At 48.4% G+C, this 23,352-nt stretch overlaps 1 protein-coding gene across 1 annotated transcript; it reads left to right on the plus strand.

Moving 5' to 3' along the window:
• Nucleotides 1–1,365: 1,365 nt before the first annotated feature.
• Nucleotides 1,366–22,199, plus strand: ZNF592 (zinc finger protein 592). Its single transcript, XM_056865952.1, has 8 exons — nucleotides 1,366–3,739; nucleotides 12,396–12,574; nucleotides 13,482–13,658; nucleotides 15,373–15,532; nucleotides 18,764–19,027; nucleotides 19,692–19,804; nucleotides 20,771–20,906; nucleotides 21,669–22,199. Exons 1-8 carry the CDS (start codon nucleotides 1,367–1,369, stop codon nucleotides 22,188–22,190), a joined length of 3,924 nt encoding a protein of 1,307 aa, XP_056721930.1. The 5' UTR covers nucleotide 1,366; the 3' UTR covers nucleotides 22,191–22,199.
• The last annotated feature ends 1,153 nt before the right edge of the window (nucleotides 22,200–23,352 follow it).

Below are 23,352 nucleotides of genomic sequence, written 5' to 3' on the forward strand. Positions count from 1 at the left end.
GCGAGGCGGAGAAGAGCCATCACCTTTCTGTCAGCCAGCTGGGGATTGCTTTAATGTGTATCTTGGCAGCGGTTTCTCCAGCGGCTGCCTGTCGACTGGGAACGGCCAGCGTACTCCCTGCGTTAGCTCCACCTCTCCTTGGCTTGGGTCGCCCAGTGGCAGGAGGCGTAGCAAAGCAAACACGCACACAGCGATCGCAAGAGAAAGGGTAAAAGGGCACAAGAATTGTAAAAAAGAAAAATGTTCATTGAAGCAATGGCAAATGTTTTTCTGCTTCTTGCATTTTCACTTTTTCACTCTTGTTCTGCATTGTTCAGAGCCTAGTCGGAGGGGGAGGCCAGAGGCCAGCATGGTGTAGTGCTTAAGAACGGTGGTTTGAACACATGAAACTGCCTTATACTGAACCAGACCCTTAGTCCATCAAAGTCAGTATTGTCTACTCAGACCGGCAGTGTCTCTCCAAGGTCTCAGGCAGGGTCTTTCACATCACCTACCAGGGTCTCTCCAGGGTCTCAGGGTCTTTCACATCACCTACCTGCCTAGTCCCTTTAACTGGAGATGCTGGGGATAGAACCTGGGACCTTCGGCATGCCAAGCAGATGCTCTACCACTGAGCCACACCCCCTCCCCAGGTAGGTGATGTGAAAGACCCCTGTCTGAGGCCCTGGAGAGCCGCTGTCGGTCTGAGTCAACAATACTGACTTTGAGGGACCGAGGGTCTTATTAAGTATAAGGCAGCTTCGTGTATGGTTTGGAGCGGTGGAGTCTGATCTGGAGAACCGGGTTTGATTCCCTGCTCCTCCACATGAGCAGCGGAGGCTAATCTGGTGAACTGGATTGGTTTCCCCACTCTTACACATGAAGCCAGCTGGGCGACCTTTTCTAGTCACAGCTCTCTCCGCCCCACTGCCTCACGGGGTATCTGTTGTGGGGAGGGGAAGGGAAGGCGATTATAAGCCGGTTTGATTCTCCCTTAAGCGGTAGAGAAAGTCGGCATATAAAGACCAACTCTTCTTCTCCAGTTCTGAACCTCATCGAAAGCTAAAATCCTCAGCAGAAGTTTGGCAGGTGGTTTCTTCTCTGTTACAGTTGCGAGAAAGGCCAGAGGATCCTTTGGAAAGGATGGTCATGGACTATTACCTGTGTTGCAAAAATCCGTGTTGTTCTGCTAGAAAGCATGGGTGTCTGACCATCCGCTGAAGCCCTAGGGTGCAGGAACCATTAATGAGCTAAGCGTGCATTTGCCTCCCTAGACTCTCTCAAGTTATTAGCATCCACTGCTGTCGTTAACAGTAGAAAAGGTGGCAATTGACGTTCTCGGACGCAGCTCCTGACAGCGTATTTTGCTTTCATTTCAGCTTTCATCATGGGGGACATGAAAACTCCAGACTTCGATGACCTGCTGGCTGCTTTCGACATCCCCGACCCAACGAGCCTCGACGCCAAGGAAGCGATCCAGACGGCAGGCGAGGAGAACGAAAACCACCTCAAGCAGTCCGGGATCTGCATTGATGAGAACGCGTCCTTGTCTCAAGCGGCGCCGGCTTCTGACGTGCCGGTCGTGAGCGTCATCGTTAAGAACACGTGCCGCCAGGAGTCTTTTGAGGCGGAAAAGGAAGGTAACCATCTAGGGTCGGGTCTGCTGCACAATGGATTCCGGGGGTCCGACCTGCCCCTGGAAACCCACAGTTACAGCAAGTTTGATTCCGCTTTCATCAACGGGGACGGCTTGAGAAGCTATCCTGAAAAGCCGGAACAGGCCAAGTCGGAGCCTCTGCCGACGTTCAGTCAGTTCAGCCCTATCTCCAGCCCCGAGCCTGAAGATGCGCTCAAAGAGAACAGTATTGTAGATAAACCGAAACTCTCCCAGACTCCCTATTTCCAACCCCATCCGATGTATATTCCTACTGGGTCGTCCGTGTTGGATCTCCTTAGCAGGACCCTACCAGAACCAGAGTTCAGTCGGTTTATTTCAACTGGGCCGTCGCTGCTAGATCTGCTTAGCAAGAAGCTGCCGGAACCGGAGCTGAGTATGTTCGATCAATACTGTAAAAGAGATCCAAAGATGGAAATGCATGGGCTGCAGGAATGTAGGGTGGACGCTAGCCGGCGGGAATGTGACAAGAGCCCGGAGAAACACGACGCACCCGGCAAAGACCCTGGGGACACAAACAGCTTCCTCGGCGAAGGGTTGCCCCTTAGCAACTTCCATAGCAATAATCTGGGAGAGAGCAAAGGGCCCACACCGGAAATAAACTTCTCTTCCTCGGTCCCTCCTCGCCAGCGAATCAAGCCTGTTCATTCCAAGCTGTCTTCCTGCGTCGCCGCGCTCGTTGCCCTTCAGGCCAAGAAGGTTGCAGGCATCGCGAAAGACGACCAGGCGACTCTGCCTAAAGAGCCGCCGGGCCCCTTCAAGGACGGCATTAAAGGAAGCCCCAAAATGCCCAAGTCGCCAAAGAGCCCGAAAAGCCCCCTCGAAATGGTGAGGAAGGCCGTCAAGCAGCCCGAGTCCCCTCGGAGCGTGTGTAGCGACAGCAGTGGAAAAGGCTCCCCTTCCGTGGCCACTGGCTCTCCCCCCGCTATCCCCAAAGTCCGGATCAAGACGATTAAGACCTCTTCCGGGGAAATCAAACGGACGGTCACTAGGATCTTGCCAGAGGTGGACGAGCTGGGCAAATACCCTCTAGAATCGCCCGCGGAGAGCTCGGCAACGGAGGAGTTTGTCAAATCCCCCCCTTCCCCAGAAACCAGCGCGTCCATGGAAACGGAGCCGTGCAAGGGTTTTGCGAAAACCGCTCCTCCAGAGGCAGCCCTCTCGATCCCCCAAGCAGACAGTATAATTGCAGACATTCCCGTCAACAGCACCTCCAGCGTCTCTCTGCTGGCAAACAGCAGCGCGATAAAAGTAGGTATTATGGGTCAGCCGCCGAGCAAGAAGCCATTGCAGGGCTTGGCGGCGCAGCCCTGTAACCCCGCCAGCCTTCTCCCGAAGGCCGTGCACCTCGCCAACCTCAACCTGGTCCCCCACAGCGTCGCCGCATCCGTTGCTGCGAAATCTTCTGTGCAGCGGCGCGGCCCGTCCCAGCTGACGCAGATGACGGTGCCGCTGGTGCACCAGGTGAAGAAGGCCGCCCCTCTCGTCGTCGAGGCGTTCAACAAAGTGTTGCACGGTGCCAACCCTGTGCCCATCTACGCTCCCAACCTCAACCCTCCCCTGGACAGCAGTATTCAGTTGCCCGTCTCTGGGTATTGTTGCCTGGAGTGCGGAGACTCGTTTGCCTTAGAAAAAAGTCTCTCGCAGCATTACGGCCGGAGGAGTGTCCACATCGAGGTCATGTGCACCCAGTGCTCGGCGACGCTTCTCTTCTTCAACAAGTGCAGCTTGCTCAAGCACGCGAGGGATCACAAGAACAAAGGCCTCATCATGCAGTGTTCGCAGCTCTTCATGAAACCCATTTCCGCAGACCAAATGTTTTTGCCTTCCCCGGCGGGCTCCTCGGCGTCTCTGGCGCCGCAGACGTCGCGGCTGCCCTCCCTCCCGCAAAAACCCTGTGCCGCCTCGGGAAGCGGGACTGGAACCTCGCCGAACGCTCAGCCTCAGCCAGCTCTGCCTCTGTACAGGGACCCGTTGAGACTGATTCGCCACGGATTAAAGTGTTTTGAATGTAATAAGCAGGCGCTGGATTACGTCGCCCTGGCCGCACATTATCAGAGGACCTCAGAGGAGAGCGAGGGGCTGGTAAGTCACTCCCTAAGGTGGTGCAGGTACAGATTTATTGTATATAGCCAAAGGACATTACGATCAAGTACGCACAGTCAAATCAGATTCAACACGAAAACAGTTAAAATAGAGTACAGAAATAGATTTAAATCGAATACAAACGTTGTCCGGTTTAAGTGCAATGCTGGCTCGAATTTTCCTGGCCGCCAGGGCAAAAAGAGACAGATTGTAAGTAACAGCAGGGTTAGTATCAGACAGGAGAAAAGAAAGCTTCTCCTGGTCACTAAAACAGCTAATCTTGGATAAAAATGAGACGAGAAATTTAGATCTGGGCTCATGGTACAAAGAACCATACAACATTCCCTAAGGTCTGAGCTGTCTCCTGTTGGCTTTGTGTTAAAAGTAAAGAACCGCCAACATACGATAAGCTGACCACAAGACATGAATTGCTGAATTATTCCATGCCTTTAGGATCTATAGTAGGCGGTAGTAGGTAGTAGTCCCCTGTGCAAACATCGGGTCATTACTGATCCATGGGGTGACATCACATCCCGACGTTTACTAGGCAGGGGTCGTGGCCCAGTGGTAGAGCATCTACTTGGCATGCAGAAGGTCCCAGGTTCAGTCCCCAGCATCTCCAGTTAAAGGGACTAGGCAGGTAGGTGATGTGAAGGACCTCTGCCTGAGACCCTGGAGAGCCGCTGCCGGTCTGAGTAGACAATACTGATTTTGATGGACCAAGGGTCTGATTCAGTATAAGGCAGCTTCTTGTGTTCAGACTGTGTTTACGGGGTGGTTTGCCATTGCCTTCCCCATTCGTCTTCCCTTTACCCCCAGCAAGCTGGGTACTCATTTTACCAACCTCGGAAGGATGGAAGGGCTGAGTCAACCTTGAGCCGGCTACCTGAAACCAACTTCCAATGGGATCTAACTCAGGTCGTGAGCAGAGCTTTTGCTGCAGTACTGCGGCTTACCACTCTGCGCCACGGGGCACTCTTAGGATCTGTAGGCTGTGTTAAATTTAAACCACAAGAAAAGAAGGCTCAGTGCTGTAAGGATAATTGGAGCAACCCAAAACAGCACTATAACACTATAAAGCAAATAAGTGAATTTTATAAAGTGCAAAGTGAATAAATATATACAGCATATACAAAGGGAGTACAAACAGATACAAAATTTACAATAACAATCCAATAAGTATGACTTATCAAGAGGATGCCAAGGATCCTGATTCAACAGGTAAGTTCAAGTAATCAACCAATTAAGGTATCATTTGATATTAGAATTTTTTGAATCATTCAAATTCTTTTTAGGTTGCAGTTATTGGAACAAAGCCACAGGAAAAAGATGTCAGACGTGTTGTCTAGATCGGGACCACGTTTCGCATATGGCTTCTTCGGTGACCTGTATCAATAATAGATATAAGTATAAGTGCCTTAGTAGGTGTTGTCTCATAGGGACCGCAAAGATTTGTATCCAGGTCTCCAAAAGGACAGGTCTCCTTTTGGAGACCTGGATACAAATCTTTGCGGTCCCTATGAGACAACACCTACTAAGGCACTTATACTTATATCTATTATTGATACAGGTCACCGAAGAAGCCATATGCGAAACGTGGTCCCGATCTAGACAACACGTCTGACATCTTTTTCCTGTGGCTTTGTTCCAATAACTGCAACCTAAAAAGAATTTGAATGATTCAAAAAATTCTAATATCAAATGATACCTTAATTGGTTGATTACTTGAACTTACCTGTTGAATCAGGATCCTTGGCATCCTCTTGATAAGTCATACTTATTGGATTGTTATTGTAAATTTTGTATCTGTTTGTACTCCCTTTGTGTTAAATTTAAGGCAGCATATGAAAAAGAGCATGGAGAGGGTTTAATATGGAATATAACTGTTGTTCTGAGTGACTGGGCCCAGAAATATATGGTCAGACTGCAGTGACTTTAGTGACTTCCAATCACTGGGGCTGAAGATGAGCGATTAAGGTATCCTTTCTTATGATAGGCCTGTTTGTTTGCCATCAGATCTTTATTTTATTTTTCACTTAGCACCTTGCCCCTCTTCTAGCCGGGGTTTAGTCAACAATATTGACCAGACTTGGGCTTGTCCGCTCAATCACATGTATAGACTGCCGCTTGTGTTACAGGAAGTAAGACCTCAGTCTACAATAACGGGTGTGCAAAGGAGCGAGTGAGTGCCAGACACGGGCTCAGTATTTTCCCCTGGAGGTATTTGCTCTGTCGCTGGTGAAGTCTGCGTCCAGACATCCAGCTTAACCACGGTTAAATAAAAATGTCCCTTGATGTGGTTTATGCAGAATTAAATCTTGGCTTTCGGTCCTGGTTAGCAGGAGGAAAAATCACGTTCAGTTTACCTGTGCACCTGTATTCGTACGTCACAGGTAACTGGAGTTAGTCTTAAGACACTTTCATGTTATCGCTCTCTGTGTGAGAAGGAGTCAGGCGCACAAGTTGGGTTCACACCCCTTTTTATTTAACCACTGTTAGGACAACCGCAGCCAAAATATAAAAAAGGTCTTCAATTTTGGCTTGTTTTCTGTGCATTGCCTTTCCTGGTGTAGTGGTTAAGAGTGGTGGTTTAGAGCGGTGATCTGGAGAACCGGGTTTGATTCCCCACTCCTCCACATGAGCGGCGGTCACTAATCTGGTGAACTGGATTCGTTTCCCCACTCTTCCACATGAAGCCAGCTGGGTGACCTTGGGCTAGTCACAGCTCTCTTAGAGCTCTCTCAGCCCCACCTACCTCACAGGGTGTCTGTTGTGGGGAGGAGAAGGGAAGGTGATTGTAAGCCAGTTTGATTCTTAAGTGGTAGAGAAAGTCAGCATATAAAAACCAACTCTCCTCCTCCTCGCCTTTAGTTACTAGATAATACTTCTACCCCCGCTATAAGATTATATAAAATTAGGGCAGTCATTGGATCAAAGAAATCTTACTCTTATGAGGTTTGGTTGATTAATCAAGTAAAATCTATACAGATTCTCATCTGAATAAAATCAGACTTCTTCTGATCACGGCAGGTACACTCAGAAGAGGCTTCCCCTCCTGTGTGTTAGAGAAGGGGGGAGCGCCTCTTCTAAGAAGACATCCATCACCCACATTTTTTTGTGAAGGCTTTTATTTCAAACGATGAACCGCTATAAGAAGAATCTATTGCCGGGTTAATCAGTGGCCGCTTTTAGTCAGTGGCCACTTTCCCAGCAGTTGGTCTAACCTGATTACTCAGCCGAGCATCGAAGCCCCAATAGAGTTAACAACTACCGTTCGGACAACTCAGTTTTTAGCACAAGAGCCCTAAACACTAAGACTGCCATTCCTCCTCGTGCTTACTTGAAAAAGAAGTTCCGCTGAAATCCGTGTGGCTCGCCTCCCAGTAGAAACGGTCAGAGTGGAGGCCGCGTTAACTTTTATGCAGACTTTTGCAAGCGTACATTTAAACTAGCCGCAACCCTGCCCCAACAGTGGGGAAGATTTTCAGGTTCTTTCCCAGCCCTCCTCCCTTAAACTCTCCGTTCTCTTCTGCTCTGTTTTGCTTGCCTTGGCTATCTTCAGTTGATCTTGTAGTTGTTGAAATCCACAAAGGAACCTTTGTCTTAACAAAGGGATCATTCACAGCCATTGCTTCTGATTGGTCACTCGCATAGAACCTTTTCGGCAGCAAGTTCTTTCTGCCAACTTGCTGCATTTCTTCCGACGGTAGTTTTTAAATGTTTGTTAAATCTAGCTAAGAAGCAACAGCCTGGAAGGTTCATGTAGGAGGTCTTAAACTGAGGTTCTTGTTTGTTTTCAAGCTTCTAGAGTCTTTGCATATTAGGTAGGATAGAAGTTTTCAAAGTAAAAAAAGAAAGAAAGAAAAACAAACGGTGCCATCCTAAACTGCACAGTCCGTGATCTTGTGAAGGGACCAGGAAACCTCAGTTCTGGTAGCTGGCTGCTCCTTACTCTAGAGCACTGGTTCCCAACCGGGGGTCTGTGGATCCCAGGGGTCCGCGAGAACTAAATTAAGGTCCGCGAAACAAAGTTATAAACCCATAATAAATTAATATTTTCAATTAAAAGTTCTCTATTATAAAAATATACATTCAAATATTATTCTAAGTTTAATGTTTAACTAACAGTTATGATTAAAGCTTATTTTCAAATTCTCTGAATTTTTATTTTGAACCTTGGGGTCCCTGCACCGAACAAAAAAGTCCTAGTGGTTCCTGGTCAAAAAAAGGTTAGGAACCACTGCTCTAGAGGAAGGCTACTTGGAGGGAGGTTGGATCCACCATGCTGTGTGCGCACTGCTGCTTATTCGGAGGAAGGGAAATGGAGTATGAGGCTGGTGCATTAAGTACCCTAAGGAAAAGAACAAACATACACAAGGGTCAAAATTAATACTAAGTGCAAATGATCTTCTGCAGTTATGAATTTATTATTATTTCTGAATTTGTAACTTTCGTCGGGGGGGGGGGTGTCGTTCAATTCCAGCAAAAAAAGTCCAAATCAGGTTCTTCTGTTCTAGTCTGATAGTAAAGGTTATTGATTGATTGATTGATTAAAACATTTATTTCCTGCCTTTCCGTGTGGTTCAAGGCTGCTTACGGTAACAATTCAACACGTTTTCAGCTCAAACCAAAAATAAAATAATAAACCCAAAATCTCTCCCTTAAAAGATGACTGCCGTTCAAATCCCCTCTTAAGTCCTGGTAAACAGGCAGGCTTTGCACTGCCTGCTGAAGATCTCCAAGGAGGGCCCCACCTCACTTCTTCAGGGAGACCATTCTACAGAGCTGGGGCCACGATGGAGAAGGCCCTGGCTCTGATGCCAGATGGACCACCTTAAGTGGTGGGATAGCCAAGAGACAGCTACCTGAGGACCGTTGGCGTACAGAGCCGTTGTGGTAGGAGACAGTCCTCCAAATTAAAGTAATCATAATATTATTGATCATTTTCCCCGTTCAGTTTTGTTTTTCTTTCCTATTTGTGGGCTTTTAAAGATGTTTCTAGGGCCAAAGAGGCCTAAAAGGGAGTTCCAGAATATGTCAGGCCAGCAGATGATTTGTTTATATTCATTTAGAAGAGTCAGTAGTGACTTTTTCACACACACACAAAAAAAGACCTCTCGAGTGCACAAGAATGTCATTCTTGCAGCTACGGTGGTGTTATCCAGTTGCAAAAGTTGTCCGGCCTGCAGGAGGCGAGCCGGGAGGCTGGGTGACTCATACCGTACGATGAAATCGGCTGCCGAGTGTTACCTGGCGTAGGGGGGAAACACGTGACGTTTCAGTAAGCAGTGTTAGGGCCGGCCAAATTTTGCTTTCTCAGCTTTTGTATCCTTTCCGATCGAGGAGGGAGCGTATCTTCAATTATTGTTCCACCAGCAAACTTTTTTTGGGGGGAATGCTTGAGTCCAGGAAGGGAGGCCCGTCCCATCTTGACGCTTTTTATGCTGCTCAAATAGCCCCACCAAGCTGTTGAGTTTGGCGGCTCTCCCTGGCTTCACCTTCAATCTTGCCGAGGGAGTAAAGTTAGTGCAGACACTGAGCTAATCTCTCAAATTCCTGTCTAATGCAGATTGGCGGATTCCCCGCAGTGTGGGGTGTTAGTAATGCCGTCAGTGACCCAAAGCACCAGGAACTGAGAGGTTTAGCAGAAATGGTCAATTTCCTTTGGGGGAGAGGGTTTTTTCCCCCTTCTCTAATGCTAAAAAACTTTCTGGAACAAAAGGGAGTGTTTTGTGCCCTTTGCTGCAGACCCTATTAACGGCGCAAAATCTTTCTGGCCGTAACACTTTTCCTGCATCAGGCCTTGAAGGCACGGATATTTTCTGTTTCAAAAACAGCTTTGCTTATTCACATCAGGCTCAGCATGGATTATATATCATACAATGAAATCTCAATGAGATTGCTTGGAGCACTCAGTTCAGATACTGATTTACGACCGCGCAAATTAAAAACTGTAAGTTCAGTAAATAGCGCTAACGCGGATAATTCCATGCACTGCGAATCGGCCACGTGTTCCTGGAATTTTGCCATTTGGATGAATGTACATATAAGAAAAGAAGCAACAATGTTGTGAGACAGGAGGAGGAATTCAGAAAGATGTGGATCTGTGAGGCTAGGGTAGAGCAGAAGAGTGTGTATACGTTCATCTGGACCTTTTATATAAAAGACATTCAACATGCCATTGGTGGGTTAAATCTTACGTGGGTTTTTTTGTTCATTTGTTTTATTTATTTATTTTGTGATTTATAGCCCGCCCGGCCGAAGCCTGCTCAGGGAGGGTAATATCATACAAAAGCATTAATACATCAATAATAAAATTAACCACAAAATCTAAATTTAAAACAATAAAATCCCAATTTAAAACTTTAAAACTACAAAAACCCTGGTGGTCCCAACTCCTATGAGAGGGAGGGCATCTTGGCCATCTTTTGGGCACGGAGTAGGGGGTTACTGGGGGTGTAGGGGGGGAGGTAGTTGTGAATTTCCTGCATTGCACAGGGGGTTGGACTAGATGACCCTGGGCCACTGAAATGTTTTAAATCTGTACAGCACGGAACGTGACTAGCACCTTACTAGACCAGGTGAAGATCCACCTGGTCCAGCAGTCTTTGCACAAATTCCAGCCGCCAGCATCTGCTCGTATGCTGCAGAATGGTTCCCTGGCCAATCGCCGTTTGCTTTCTGCTCGCCCGGTATAGATTCAGGACAGACTATCTTAGAGGCCGAAGCCCAGTGAGAGTTAACAGCGGGCAGTTGACACCATTCAGGACTTGGCTGGTGATGGTTTGCAGCGGCCTTTAGACAGTGACCCACTCTCCTCTGTAACAGGCCTTCGCCTAGAATGCTGGCCTCAGAACCAGACGCCCCACCGTCCATTCCTGCAGGCCCCAGCGGTAAACTTCCATCGTCCTTTGCCTGGCCTCCCTAATTTAGAGGCTCACGTGCCGCCTCAACAGCTTTGGGTGGGATTGCTCCAGGGGCTCTCGGGGGCTGGAAAACTTGGCTTGGGAGGGCTTCCATTTTTGACCTTGCAGAGATGACGGGCGTTGTATTTAGCCCTGGAGGATCACCACGAGTGGCCGTAGCCAACTTGTTTACACATAGTTAACATGCCTCACTCGTACACTAAGGACACCGGGTTTATTGCATGCTGCTGCTGCTGCAGTGTGCCCTGACCTGGATGGCCTAGGCTAGCCCGATCGTGCCAGATCTCAGAACCTAAGCAGGGTCAGCCCTGGTTAGTACTTGGATGGGAGACTACCAAGGAATCCGTCTAGACATTAGGAAGAGTTTTCTAACAGAGCAGTTCCTCAGTGGAATGGGCTTCCTCAGGAGGTGGTGGACTCTCCTTCCCTGGAGGTTTTTAAGCAGAGGCTAGATGGCCATCTGTCAGCAATGCTGATTCTATGACCTTAGGCAGATCATGAGAGGGAGGCCACCTTGGCCATCTTCTGGGCATGGAGTAGGGGTCACTGGGGGTGTTGGGGAGGTAGTTGTGAATGTCCTGCCTTGTGCTGGGGGTTGGACTAGATGACCCCTGGTGGTACCTTCCAACTCTTTGATTCTTCTGGATGTGCAGTAGGGGTCACTGGGTGTGTGTGTGGGGGGGGAGGTAGTTGTGAATTTCCTGCCTTGTGCAGGGGGTTGGACTAGATGACCCTGGTGGTCCCTTCCAACTCTAGGATTCTATGAATTCCAGGGCTGCTCCACAGAGGCAGGTGATGGCAAACCACCTCTGAACATCTCTTGCCTTGAAAACACTACGGGGTCGCCATCAGTCACCTGCGACTTGGCATCACTTTTCCACCACCGCTGCTGCAGTGCCGCTTCATTTCCAAGCAGCAAATAAAGAGATAAACCGTAGGATGGTTGGGAGTGGAGAGTTCGGAGCTGTAATGCTTTACATTTTTCAGTGTAAACCCTCTGCCGAAGGAGGGATATTGGAGAGGGAGCAGTGGCTTAACCTTAACAGGAGGGCTTAACCTAGAAGAAAGTACAGAGAAGCTGGAGGCTGTGGCGGGTGAGGGTAGGGAGAAAGTGCCTGAGAATAACATATGAAAGGCCCTGCTGGATCAGACCCAGGCCCATCAAGTCCGGTAGTCTGTTCACACAGTGGCCGACCAGGTGCCTCTAGGAAGACCACAAACAAGACGACTACAGCAGCATTCTCCTGCCTGTGCTCCACAACACCTAATATAATAGGCATGCTCCTGTGTTCCTGGAGAGAATAGGTCTGCATCATGGATCAGTATTTATTTTGACTAGTAGCTGTGAATAGCCCCATCCTCCATAAGAACATAAGAAAGGCCCTGCTGGACCAGACCGAGGATCCCATCAAGTCCAGCATCCTGTCCACACAGTGGCCAACCGGGTGCCTCTAGGAAGCCCACAAACAAGACACCTGCAGCAGCATTGACCTCCTTAGTTCCACAGCACCTAATACAATAGCCATGCTCCTCTGATCCTGGAGATAATAGGCATGCATCATGGACTAGTATCCGTTTTGACTAGTAGCCATGAATAGCCCTCTCCTCCATGAACATGTCCACTCCCCTCTTCAAGCCTTCCAAGTTGGCAGCTGTCACCACATCCTGGGGCAGGGAGTTCCACCATTTAACTATGGCTAACCGCAACTTCTCCGTTTTTCTTCCCGTAGATCTGTCAAGTGTGCCTGATGCTGTTACCCAACAAGTGCAGTTACTGTGCTCATCAGAGGATCCACGCTCACAAATCCCCGTACTGCTGCCCTGAGTGCGGCGCCATTTGCCGGTCGGCGTACTTCCAGACCCACGTCAAAGAGAACTGCCTGCATTACTCGCGCAAAGTTGGCTACAGGTTTGTTCTTTAAAAAAAAACCTCCCCCCCAAAATGTCCTTCCTTCCTTCCTCCCTCCCTCCCTCCCTCCCTCCCTCCCTCCCTCCCTCCCTCCCTCCCTCCCTTCCTTCCTTCCGAATGCAGCATTCCCTAAGCCTTCCTTTTGAAGGTTCCTTCCTTCCTTCCTTCCTTCCTTCCTTCCTTCCTTCCTTCCTTCCTTCCTTCCTTCCTTCCTTCCTTCCTTCCTTCCTTCCTTCCGAATGCAGCATTCCCTAAGCCTTCCTTTTGAAGGTTTCTTCCTTCCTTCCTTCCTTCCTTCCTTCCTTCCTTCCTTCCTTCCTTCCTTCCTTCCTTCCTTCCTTCCTTCCTTCCTTCCTTCCTTCCTTCCTTCCTTCCTTCTGTTCTTAGACTGAGGTCTTGAACAATAAAACCAATAAAACTTAAATAAGACCCATCTCTAAAAACACCTCCCTTCGTCTCTTCTCTGCAGCCTCCAAAAAATGAGCAACAAAATAAGTACGCTGAAGGTCAGAGTCCTCGAAGAGGAACGGAACCTTCAGTTCCAAAGTTGCTTGAGAAAACGCAGACCATTTGTTAAAACGGTATAATCCATTTTAGTCTAAGTTGGTATACGTAAGCGCAGTGCAAAAAGATATGTACCAAGGAGTCTACTAACTTTTAGTCTACTAAAAGAGGGCAGGGACAAAAAATGTTTTAAGGGAGTTGGAGGCACACTGAGAGGCGACTGGGGGAGGAGGCTTCACTACAGTCTTTGGAAGCAGTTCTTAGTATTTATATATTTCAGGCCCTTATGACTCCATGTATTTGGCCAGAAAACTTGCCAAAGGTGACGTGCAGAAATCCGTAATACCCCAATCAAAGTCAGGAAACATTGCTCACAGCGTCGTCGTCCCCGCTCTCTTTCCAGGTGCTCTCATTGCGGGGTTGTCTTCATGTCGCAAGCGATGCTGAAGGTGCACATCCACGAGAAGCACTGCGAAGTCTTCCACAAGTGTTCGTTCTGCCCGATGGCCTTCAAGTCGGCCGACAGCACCACCGCCCACATCGCAAGCCAGCACCCTGCAGAACCTCACAAGACATCTCAGTAAGTGGGTCCCCCCCCCCCCCGGTAGTTCTGGACCTGCCCTCCCTTGGCACAGCACGGCTCCTGGCGTCTGTCCACGGGCTGCCGTTCTCTTCCTTTGAGCACCAAGCCTGTTCCGTTTTGATTTCCCCTCTTTCAGCTGTCCTCAAGGGCCAAAGGGGGTTAGGGCAAAGAGGGCCCTGAGCTCCTTGGGAAAAGAGTGGGATAAAAACTGTCTTGGAGAAAAAAATGTACTTGATAAAAGGAAATACTGCGTCATGCAGTGGGTAGTTGACTTGTGGAACACTTCCACAAGATGTGGCAATGCCTACTGGCTGGGATGGTTTTAAGAGGGAGTTGGACAGAGTGATAAGAGGTCTTGTCGATGGCTGTTAGCTGTGGTAGCTGAATGGGGCCTCTCGTCATATCCTGGGGAGCAGTCAGCAAGGAAAGGCTGTTACCAGCGGGGCCCTGCTCGTGGGCTGCCCTTTGACATCGAAGTGGTCACTGTTTAGATGCTAGACTCGATGGACGGTAGGTCTGATCCAGCATGGCTGCTCTTGAGCTGTCAGACAACAGGTTCTTGTGGTGGTGAAAAAATATATATTTCTTGTAGGTTATCCGGGCTGTGTAACCGTGGTCTTGGAATTTTCTTTCCTGACGTTTCGCCAGCAACTGTGGCAGGCATCTTCAGAGGATTAACACTGAAGGACAGTGTCTCTCAGTGTCAAGTGTGTAGGAAGAGTAATATATAGTCAGAAAGGGGTTGGGTTTGAGCTGAGTACTGTCCTGCAAAAGTAATGTGCTAATCATTGTCCTCTAAGTATCAAGATAATGTGCTAATGAGGGTAGGGTATGTTAATATGGAACCATTGTATCCTGAAGTGATCTGTTAATGTGTGTAATCCAAGGCTAATCTGCATGGCTATTGTTGACTGTTGCCTTTGTTAGTCTGGAGGTTTTCAGGACAAGAAGCCAAGCCTTATTCATTCTTAAACTCTCCTCTTTTCTGTTAAAGTTGTGCTGATACTTACAGGACAATGATTAGCACATTACTTTTGCAGGACAGTACTCAGCTCAAACCCAACCCCTTTCTGACTATATATTACTCTTCCTACACACTTGACACTGAGAGACACTGTCCTTCAGTGTTAATCCTCTGAAGATGCCTGCCACAGTTGCTGGCGAAACGTCAGGAAAGAAAATTCCAAGACCACGGTTACACAGCCCCTATAACCTACAAGAACCAATGAACTCTGACCGTGAAAGCCTTCGACAATATATATTTCTATTCCCAGAAAATCTGTTGAGAATGGGTGTTGTTCTCTTTCCTTTCTTCTGCCTCTGGTGACTGATTGTTCGGGGTTTTTGTTTTTTTGGCAGGGGGCTGTGGCTCAGTGGTAGAGCATATGCTTGGCATGCAGAAGGTCCCAGGTTCAGTCCCCGGCATCTCCAGTTAAAGGGACTAGGCAAGTAGATGAGGTGAAAGACCTCTGCCTGAGAACCATGGGAAAGGTCTTTGGCCCAGTGGTAGAGCATCTGCTTGGCATGCAGAAGGTCCCAGGTTCAGTCCCCAGCCTCTCCAGTTAACGGGACCAGGCAAGTAGGTGATGTGAATAGACCTCCACCTGAGACCCTGGAGAGCCGCTGCCGGTCTGAGTAGACAACACTGACCTTGACGGACCAAGGGTCTGATTCAGTAGAAGGCAGCTTCATGTGTGTTCATGTGTTCCAGGGTGATCTACAAATGTTCTTGCGAGACAGTCTTCAACAAGAAGAGGCTTCTGCAGGAGCATTTCCAGCAAAACGCCAACCGGCTGATGGTGGGAGTCTTCAAGTGTCCGCATTGTCAGCTGGTGTATATGCAGAAACCGCAGCTGATGCAGCACGTCAAGGTTAGTGGCCAAAGAAGATTCAGTGCCTGCACAGAACACCATTATTCGCCTTTGCCCTTTAGCTTTGTGTATGTCGGACCTGCAGGGCTGGCAAGGAGGGGGGAGAACGGGGGGGGGGGGGACACTGTGGCTCAGTGGTAGAGCATCTGCTTGGCATGCAGAAGGCCCCAGGTTCAATCCCCGGCATCTCCAGTTAAAGGAACTAGGCAAGTAGGTGATGTGAAAGACCTCTGCCTGAGACCCTGGAGAGCCCCTGCCGGTCTGAGTGGACAATACTGACTTTGACAGACCAAGGGTCTGATTCAGTATAAGACAGTTTCATGTGTGACACATATTCGAGATCCCTCTGGTGGCCCACAGAGCTGGGCAAGGCATGCGATTCATCTTCAGAGATGCTTGGGTAGGGTCTCAATAGTAGGAGAGGGCCGGCGGCAGCTTTTGGTATCCCTGCCTTCATGAAACATGTTACCAGCTTTCTTGCACCTACTCGCGATGTACATTTTCACAAACAGTCTTGAATGGCATCTGGCACACTGTTGTCTGATGCATTGTTGGGATTTTTTCCCCCCTTTCGGAGACACATCAGAGTTTAGGGCAGAAAAGCCAAACTGTGCCCCCTGTGGAGGTAAAATAATAATGTTTAGCTGGGTATGTTTAGCCTGAAGAGGAGAAGTCTGAGAGGGGATATGATAACCATCTTCAGGTACGTGAAGGGCTGTCATAGAGAGGATGGTGCCCAGTTTTTTTCTGTTGCCCCAGAGGGATGGACCAGAACCAATGGGTTGAAATTAAATCAAAAGAGTTTCCGTCTAGACATCAGGAAGGATTTTCTAACAGTTAGACCGGTTCCTCGGTGGAACAGGCTTCCTCGGGAGGTGGTGGTTTTTAACCTCCCTGGAGGTTTTTAAGAAGAGGTTAGATGGCCGTCTGTCAGCAATGCTGATTCTGTGACCTTAGGCAGAGGGAGGGCACCATGGCCATCTTCTGGGCATGGGGATGTGGGGGGGGGGGTAGTTTGGAATTTCTGCATTGTGCAGGGGGTTGGATCAGATGATCCTGGTGGTCCCTTCCAACTCTATGATTCTATTATTCTAATGTGATAATATTCAAAATAATGGATACTTCACTTCTTCCTAACGGGTTTGCAATCTGAAGCTTGGCTCTGGCATCAGGAGAAGGTGCCTTGCACCCGAGGAGCATGCTACTGGTTGGGCAGTTGTTCCATAGGATCCATGCAGTATCCATCCAGTAGTGGATTATCTTGTTCCGGAAATGCTGCTGTTTAAATATACAATTTTCTTACCATGCCGTCTGCAAGGGCAGCTGTTTTCCAACTTCTTATGCTATGCTTTGTTTGATTTGTCTTTCTTTCTTCTGTTTCAATCAGTCAGGTCATATTTTTGTTTCTTTTGTGTGTGCTAAGTGCCATCAAGTTGTTTCTGACTCATGGCGACCCTATGAATCAATGTCCTCCAAAATGTCCTATCTTTGACAGCCTTGCTCAGATCTTGCAAATTGAGGGTTGTGTCTTCTTTTATTGAGTCCATCTATCTCTTGTTGGGTCTTTCTCTTTTCCTGCTGCCCTCAACTTTTCCTAGCATGACTGTCTTTTCCAGTGACTCTTGTCGTCTCATGATGTGACCAAAATATGACCGCCTCAGTTTAGTCATTTTAGCTTCTAGGGTCAGTTCAGGCTTGATTTGATCTATAACCCATTAATTTGTTTTTTTTGGCAGTCCGTGGTATCCATAACACTCTCCTCCAACACCACATTTCAAAGGAATCTACTTGCTTCCTATCAGCTTTCTTCACTGTCCAGCTTTCACACCCATACATAGTAATAGGGAATACGATCGCTTGAATTAACTTAATGGTGGCCAGTGACACATCCTTACACTTCAGAATCTTTTCTAGCTCCTTCATGGCTGCCCTTCCCAGGCTCAGTCTCCTTCTGATTTCTTGGCTGCAGTCTCCCTTTTGTTTTTTAGCCACAGGCCATTCCACCTTAAATTGTAAGCAGGCGCCACATCCAAGAAGCACAAACACCCTGTGCTTGTTTCTCATAATCTGAAACAGGGCTGATATGGCCTGCTAAGGCCCACTATGAAGATTAAACTGTGCAAGGAAAATCTCATAAACAAGCCTGCAAGAAACAGGTCAATACAAATTGCATGAAATTATGGAAAAGGCAGTTTGCGAGACACTGATGAATGCCACATGCAGGTTCCAGCCAGTATGTAATCACATCATATTAGATTCTGTGTGTGCGTGTATTTGTGTTCGTGTATCCCTAAATCTCCCAGAGAACTATGTCTCTTAATATTTCCAGAAGACAGGCCCCAGGTAACAGTCACGATAGCCAAACTATGGTATATATTTTTGGATTACATTAAGCGTTGATCCTCCTTATTATAAGGAATGCAACTAGAGAGCAACTGGGCAGTTGAGCTTGTATTGTCTACTTTTCCAAACCCATGCCTGACCTGACTTGCCGTTGTTTGTTTGGGACTATTGTCTTTCCCCCACATGCACCAACACTGTCCCCTATATAAAACAGTTCAAATATTCACAGGGGGGTACAATTTGATGAGAATTTGTACCATTTTAGGTGAACGGAGGGTGGACGGTATTTTTCCCCCCATAGCCAAGGGCTGACTGTATTTGGAAAGGGAATATGTCAAGGAGAAATGACTAGGAACCAACAAGTGTGAAGGTTTTTTTGGCATTTATTTATTTCTATCCCTCTTCCCCCACCCTCCCAGTTAGGACTCACAGTGGCTTAGAACACTCCTCCATTTTCTTCCCACAACCCTGTGAGGTAGGCCAGGCTGAGAGTTTGTGACCGGCCCAAGGTCAGCCAGAGAGCTTCCATGGTAGAAATGGGGATTAAAAGCCAGGTCTCCCAGGATCCTAGTCCACTAACCTTTCATTTTCAGGGATTATTTCTTAACAAAGGAACATGCATTGTCGTCGTCCCCTCCCCTTGCAATCTCAAGTGGTATGGTCCAAAGAGGAATGTACCACATTCTTTTTCTCCACGTTAGCAATGATTCAGGGCGCACTGTGGTCTTCACCCACAGAAAAGCACGCCTTGCTGCTTCACAAGTTGGCTGAGCTGTTTGAGAAAGCCATATTCATTCATTCATTCATTTATTGGGGGTCGAGTATGCGGACAAATTTTAATCGTCTCCTCATTCTGTTCACCGTGTAACTTTTTTTTTTGTTTGGTAGAGCGTCCATGGGGTCCCCGAAAACCCCGAGGATCTAACCAGCTCCCGCCAGAAGTCGGAGACAGCAGGGAGCAGTAACACCCTCCCGACATCAAAAGAGCTGTCGGTCGTCAACGGTACTTCCCAGACGCCTTTGCCCGTGAAAGACACGAGCCCAGAATCAAAGCCCAAGCCAAAACCCTGCAGCTGGACCTGTCGGGAGTGTTCACAGTGGATCCCCGACCGAGAAACCTACGTGTCTCATATGAAGAAAAGCCACGGAAAGGTAAGGGTCCTGCGGAAACCTTGGTGCCATGCCTTGGTTCTTCTTCCCATAACAGCAACAACCCTCGTAGCTTTACGACACCCATAAAAATGCAAGAGTCTGGAAGGCTGGTTCCTCCTTTTCAGTGGCAGCCCCACAGATGTGGAGCAACCTCCCCAGGGAGGCGCGCCTGGCCCCCCTCATTTTCGACCTTCAGGAAGCAGTTGAAGACCATTTTATTTAGGACTGCATTTGACTAATTTTGTTTTTCTAGAAGAATGGCTTAAGAACATAAGAAAGGCCATGCTGGATCAGACCAAGGCCCAGCTAGTCCAGCAGTCTGTTCACACAGTGGACAACCAGGTGCCTCTAGGAAGCCCACAAACAAGACGACTGCGGCAGCATCCTGCCTGTGTTTCACAGCACCTAATATAATAGGCCTGCTCCTCTGATACTAGAAAGAATAGGGCAGCCATCACCACGTCCTGAGGCAGAGAGTTCCACCATTGAATTATGCGTTGTATGAAGAAATACTTCCTTTTATCTGTTTTGGATCTCTCACCCTCCAGCTTCAGCAGATGACCCCGCGTTTGCAGATACAAGTCCACTTCTTCTGCCCCGACCAAAAACGTACGTTCCTAGTTTGCTCTTGCCGTTTCACTAATAGCTTCTGTTCCTTTGTTAGAACGTGAAGAGATATCCCTGTCGGCAGTGCGAGCGGTCATTCCATGCCTCCAATAGTCTGCGGAGACACACGCGCAATGATCATGACACAGCAAAGAAAGTTTTCACCTGCTGGTGAGTACGTGGGGGTTCTTTTCCACAGTGAACTCGTCTTCTGGGCTCAGAGGGCATTGCAGTGGACATATCTGCCGCTGCCTGCTTCAAAGTGTCATTTAGAGCCTGGAGCAATGTGCTGGCCAAGTTAGTTCTTCGGGTTTCCCCCATTAGACGTGACACGTCCTATTGATAATGCAAGGAGCAGCCTGTATTCTGAGGAACTGGTCAGACCTTGTCAGGCATTTGGTGTTGTGGTCAGAGTTTCTGGTTTGAACACACATGAACGCTTGAAGGCATGGCTGTCTGGGGTCTCTGGCAGAGGTCTTTCACATCACCTACTTGCCTAGTCCCTTTAACTGGAGATGCCGGGGATTGAACCTGGGACCTTCTGCATGCCAAGCAGATGCTCTACCACTGAGCCACGGCCCTTCAGTTGCCTGAAGACCTTCCCATGAACCAGGTTGGACCGGGAAAGCCAGCCTGCTCTGCTCACAAGCTCATCCGCGACCATTTGTCATACCTGGGGATTTCTCCAAGGAGTAGCGTTAGAACATAACCCTCAAATTACATACATAATTAGAACAGATTTGCACATTACACCGGCAAATGTATTTCCAAATACCTGTTTGCTGGTTAATGATAACGGAGGGGGGGATGTGTATAGAACACTCAGCACTAGAAGGTCGGCCAGGGCCTTTATTGGGGGTATGCCGGATAAAACCTTCACCTGCTGGTGAAAGACACCAGTAGAGGGAGACAGACGAATCTTCCGTGGGGGGGGGGGGGGCGGGATTCCAGCGTTTTGGGGTAGAATTTACAGTCAATGTACGTAGCAGTTTCACAGTTGCATAAGCAAAAAAAGCGGTCCTCCTTAGCCCAGCTGTCTTAGACCAAAACGTTTCCACTGGGAGGGGGGAGAAGCAAAGGGGGTGAGCGAAGTGCGGACACAATCTCGTCTTGACCTCGTCTTGCTTTATTTCGAAGGTACTGCACGGATGAAGTCCAGACGTTCACTCAGCTGTCCGCGCTGGAGAACCACATCAGCCTCATGCACGGCGTCAAAAACCCCGACCTTTCCCAGATATCCAAAGCCAAAGCCCCAGCGGAAGTCCTGACAAAAGTAATCTGCCGTGCTTTACGTCTGTATTGGTTTGAGGGGCAGTTAATGAGGGGGGGGGTTCTTCGTGGCTGCCTGTCCCGGCTGCTGGCTTTCCCCTTGTGCTGTGGCCTGTGGAATCCTCCGAGTTCTGCCGTGTGCAATTTCAGCAATTGCTTTGACCGTTTTCGTGTTGTTTGTCCTGACCTGGATAGTCCAGGCTAGCCTGATCTCACCTTCAAATTTATTAATACTGTTGACCGACCAATCACATGCCAATACATCAAAATTTCCAGACGCAATAGGTTTGCACCGCAGAATCACAGACTGCCCGTGCATATAGAGGTGTAAGATCAATAAAAGCAACCCCTGGTTAAAATTATCATCTTAAAATTGTAAAATATTCTAACAACCATTTTCTAATAAAGCTCTGCGTATTTTAATAGCAACGGTGCAGAACTTGGCAGTTTGGAGCGTAAGCTGAGGGTGCTTTTATTTTTTCTACAAGACATCTGTTTTTAAAAATTGGTTAGCAGTGGGGGGCACAAGTAGTTAGCCTTGCCTAGGGCGCAAAAATTACTGGCACCAGCCTTGGGACCGTGTTAACTTTTCTTAGCAAAAACCAGCAGCAGAGCTAATAATAGATAAGAATACATATATTTAATTCTCATTTGTTTAAGTGTTTGCTATATTAAACGTGATTTACATCCCTGGTGCTCACAGGGAACTGGATCGAGACTTTGGAGACTGATACAGTAAAGCTATGCTTTCTTGTTTGTTTGGCAGACAAAATCTCCAAAGAGGGTATCTGCAGGCGGTTCACAGCAGATGGAAGCGGCAGCGTCGGGATCTGAAGATCCGCCAGCGAAAAAACTGAAAGCACACTGGAAGTGTGCGAAGTGTGAGTTTTCGACAGCCTCTGAGACGGAGTTTCAGGGACACATACCTCGGCACAAGACGGACAGCTCCACGTTCCAGTGCCTGCTCTGCAGTCTGTGTTACACGTCCCACATCTCTCTGAATAGGCATCTCTTCATTGTTCACAAAGTCAAAGATCCGGAAGAGGAGGAGGAGGAGGAAGAAGAGGAGGAAGAGGAACAGGAGGAGCAAGAAGATCCAAGGGATGGAAAAGAGGGACAGGACATGGAGACGAACGGGAACGGACTTGCGGGGCCTGATAGGGAAGCGAATGTCGGGGAGGAGGAAGCGGGCAGTTTGAAGGAGAAAGACTCGGAGGACGATTCGGTCTCTCAGGACACGGAGAAGCCCCCCTCTCAGAACAAACATTCAAAGACCCCAAATGTTTAAGGGTAGATTCTTGTGTCCCCCCGAGGTTTCAATTGTGGGGTGGGAGGGAGGGCGAGGGTTCACACTTCTTAAATACGCTATTCGTTTCTTGGAACGGGGCTCTGCGTTATGTTCATGTTTGATTAGGAAGGGAATCCAAAAGTCGCTGCCACTGCCTCTGTAGCACTGAATATGTGACAAGACGGGAGAGGAGAGGGGAGCGGGTGGCCCGGATCCCCAGCTCAACTATGTCTGAACCTTCAGAGTAAGGAGCACTTTTCTGCTGGGGTTTTTGTTTGTTTGTTTGTTTGTTTTGGTCCTCTTCTCCCCTCCTCCAAATCAGAACAAAATGAGCTCTTTTCCTTCAATCATGTGCCCCTCACCGCCTCATCCGACAGCTTGGCTTCACTTTCTCCCCCACCCTTCCCTCTTTTCATCAGGTCTTCTGGTATTTTTGTCCCAGTTCCTCATCTAGTTCGGTGCAGCCAGGACCTCAGAAGTGTTGGCTTAAATTCCCCCATTCCTCTCGACCCGTCGATCCACTAAGGGCATCGCTGCCCTAGACTTGTGCTCGCTTCGCCTTTCAGCCCCTCCGTGAAAAGCAATCCATTTTTTTAAAAATGGCCATTTGTGGAGGCGAGATTGTGGAGGAGAAATGCTACCAGCAAGCGTAGCATTTTCCATTACGGCCTGTACCTAGTCAGTTCCAGTGTTGCCCCCTCCCCCCCCCCCGAAATTGCTACAGGGTAGCAAGGGCACCAGGCGGCAGAACGCCCTCTTATTCTCCCACCCACCCCGGGGAACTCTCCTGCTTCCAGAACAGGGGGCAACATGAGATCACAGCACAGGAAAGCAGCGGTTAATTCTGCGTGACTGGTCGGGCCCGTAACTACCATGGTAGTGTCAATTATATGTAAACTGGGCGGGGCCCACAAGGACTCCCAGGGGTGGGGGAAAACAGTCCCCACCGCCCATTGGTCCCCTGCTTTCTACCCTCTTACTCTACGTAACCGTCTGGTCTTCCCACTACCCAAATGCACCGAATTGCTGCTTTATACCACTATCCAAATTTTGGCCAGTCCCTGTTGCCTTGGCCAATCTCTACTTTGTTCAATTGTTTTATATTTCCACCATTTTTTTAAAAAAATTGAAGCCTCTGCACAGACTTTGCGAGCGAGCTTGT

Source organism: Euleptes europaea, chromosome 20 (genome assembly GCF_029931775.1).
Source record: "Euleptes europaea isolate rEulEur1 chromosome 20, rEulEur1.hap1, whole genome shotgun sequence".
NCBI classification, from domain to species: Eukaryota; Metazoa; Chordata; class Lepidosauria; order Squamata; family Sphaerodactylidae; genus Euleptes; species Euleptes europaea.

Bases quoted from the DNA above. Each gene is read 5' to 3' on its own strand.
- ZNF592 (XM_056865952.1), top strand. From the start codon at position 1,367: ATGGGGGACATGAAAACTCCAGACTTCGATGACCTGCTGGCTGCTTTC. The intron at 3,740-12,395 runs GTAAGTCACTCC...TTCTTCCCGTAG, and splicing joins CAGAGGAGAGCGAGGGGCTG to ATCTGTCAAGTGTGCCTGAT. The intron at 13,659-15,372 runs GTAAGTGGGTCC...CATGTGTTCCAG, and splicing joins GAACCTCACAAGACATCTCA to GGTGATCTACAAATGTTCTT.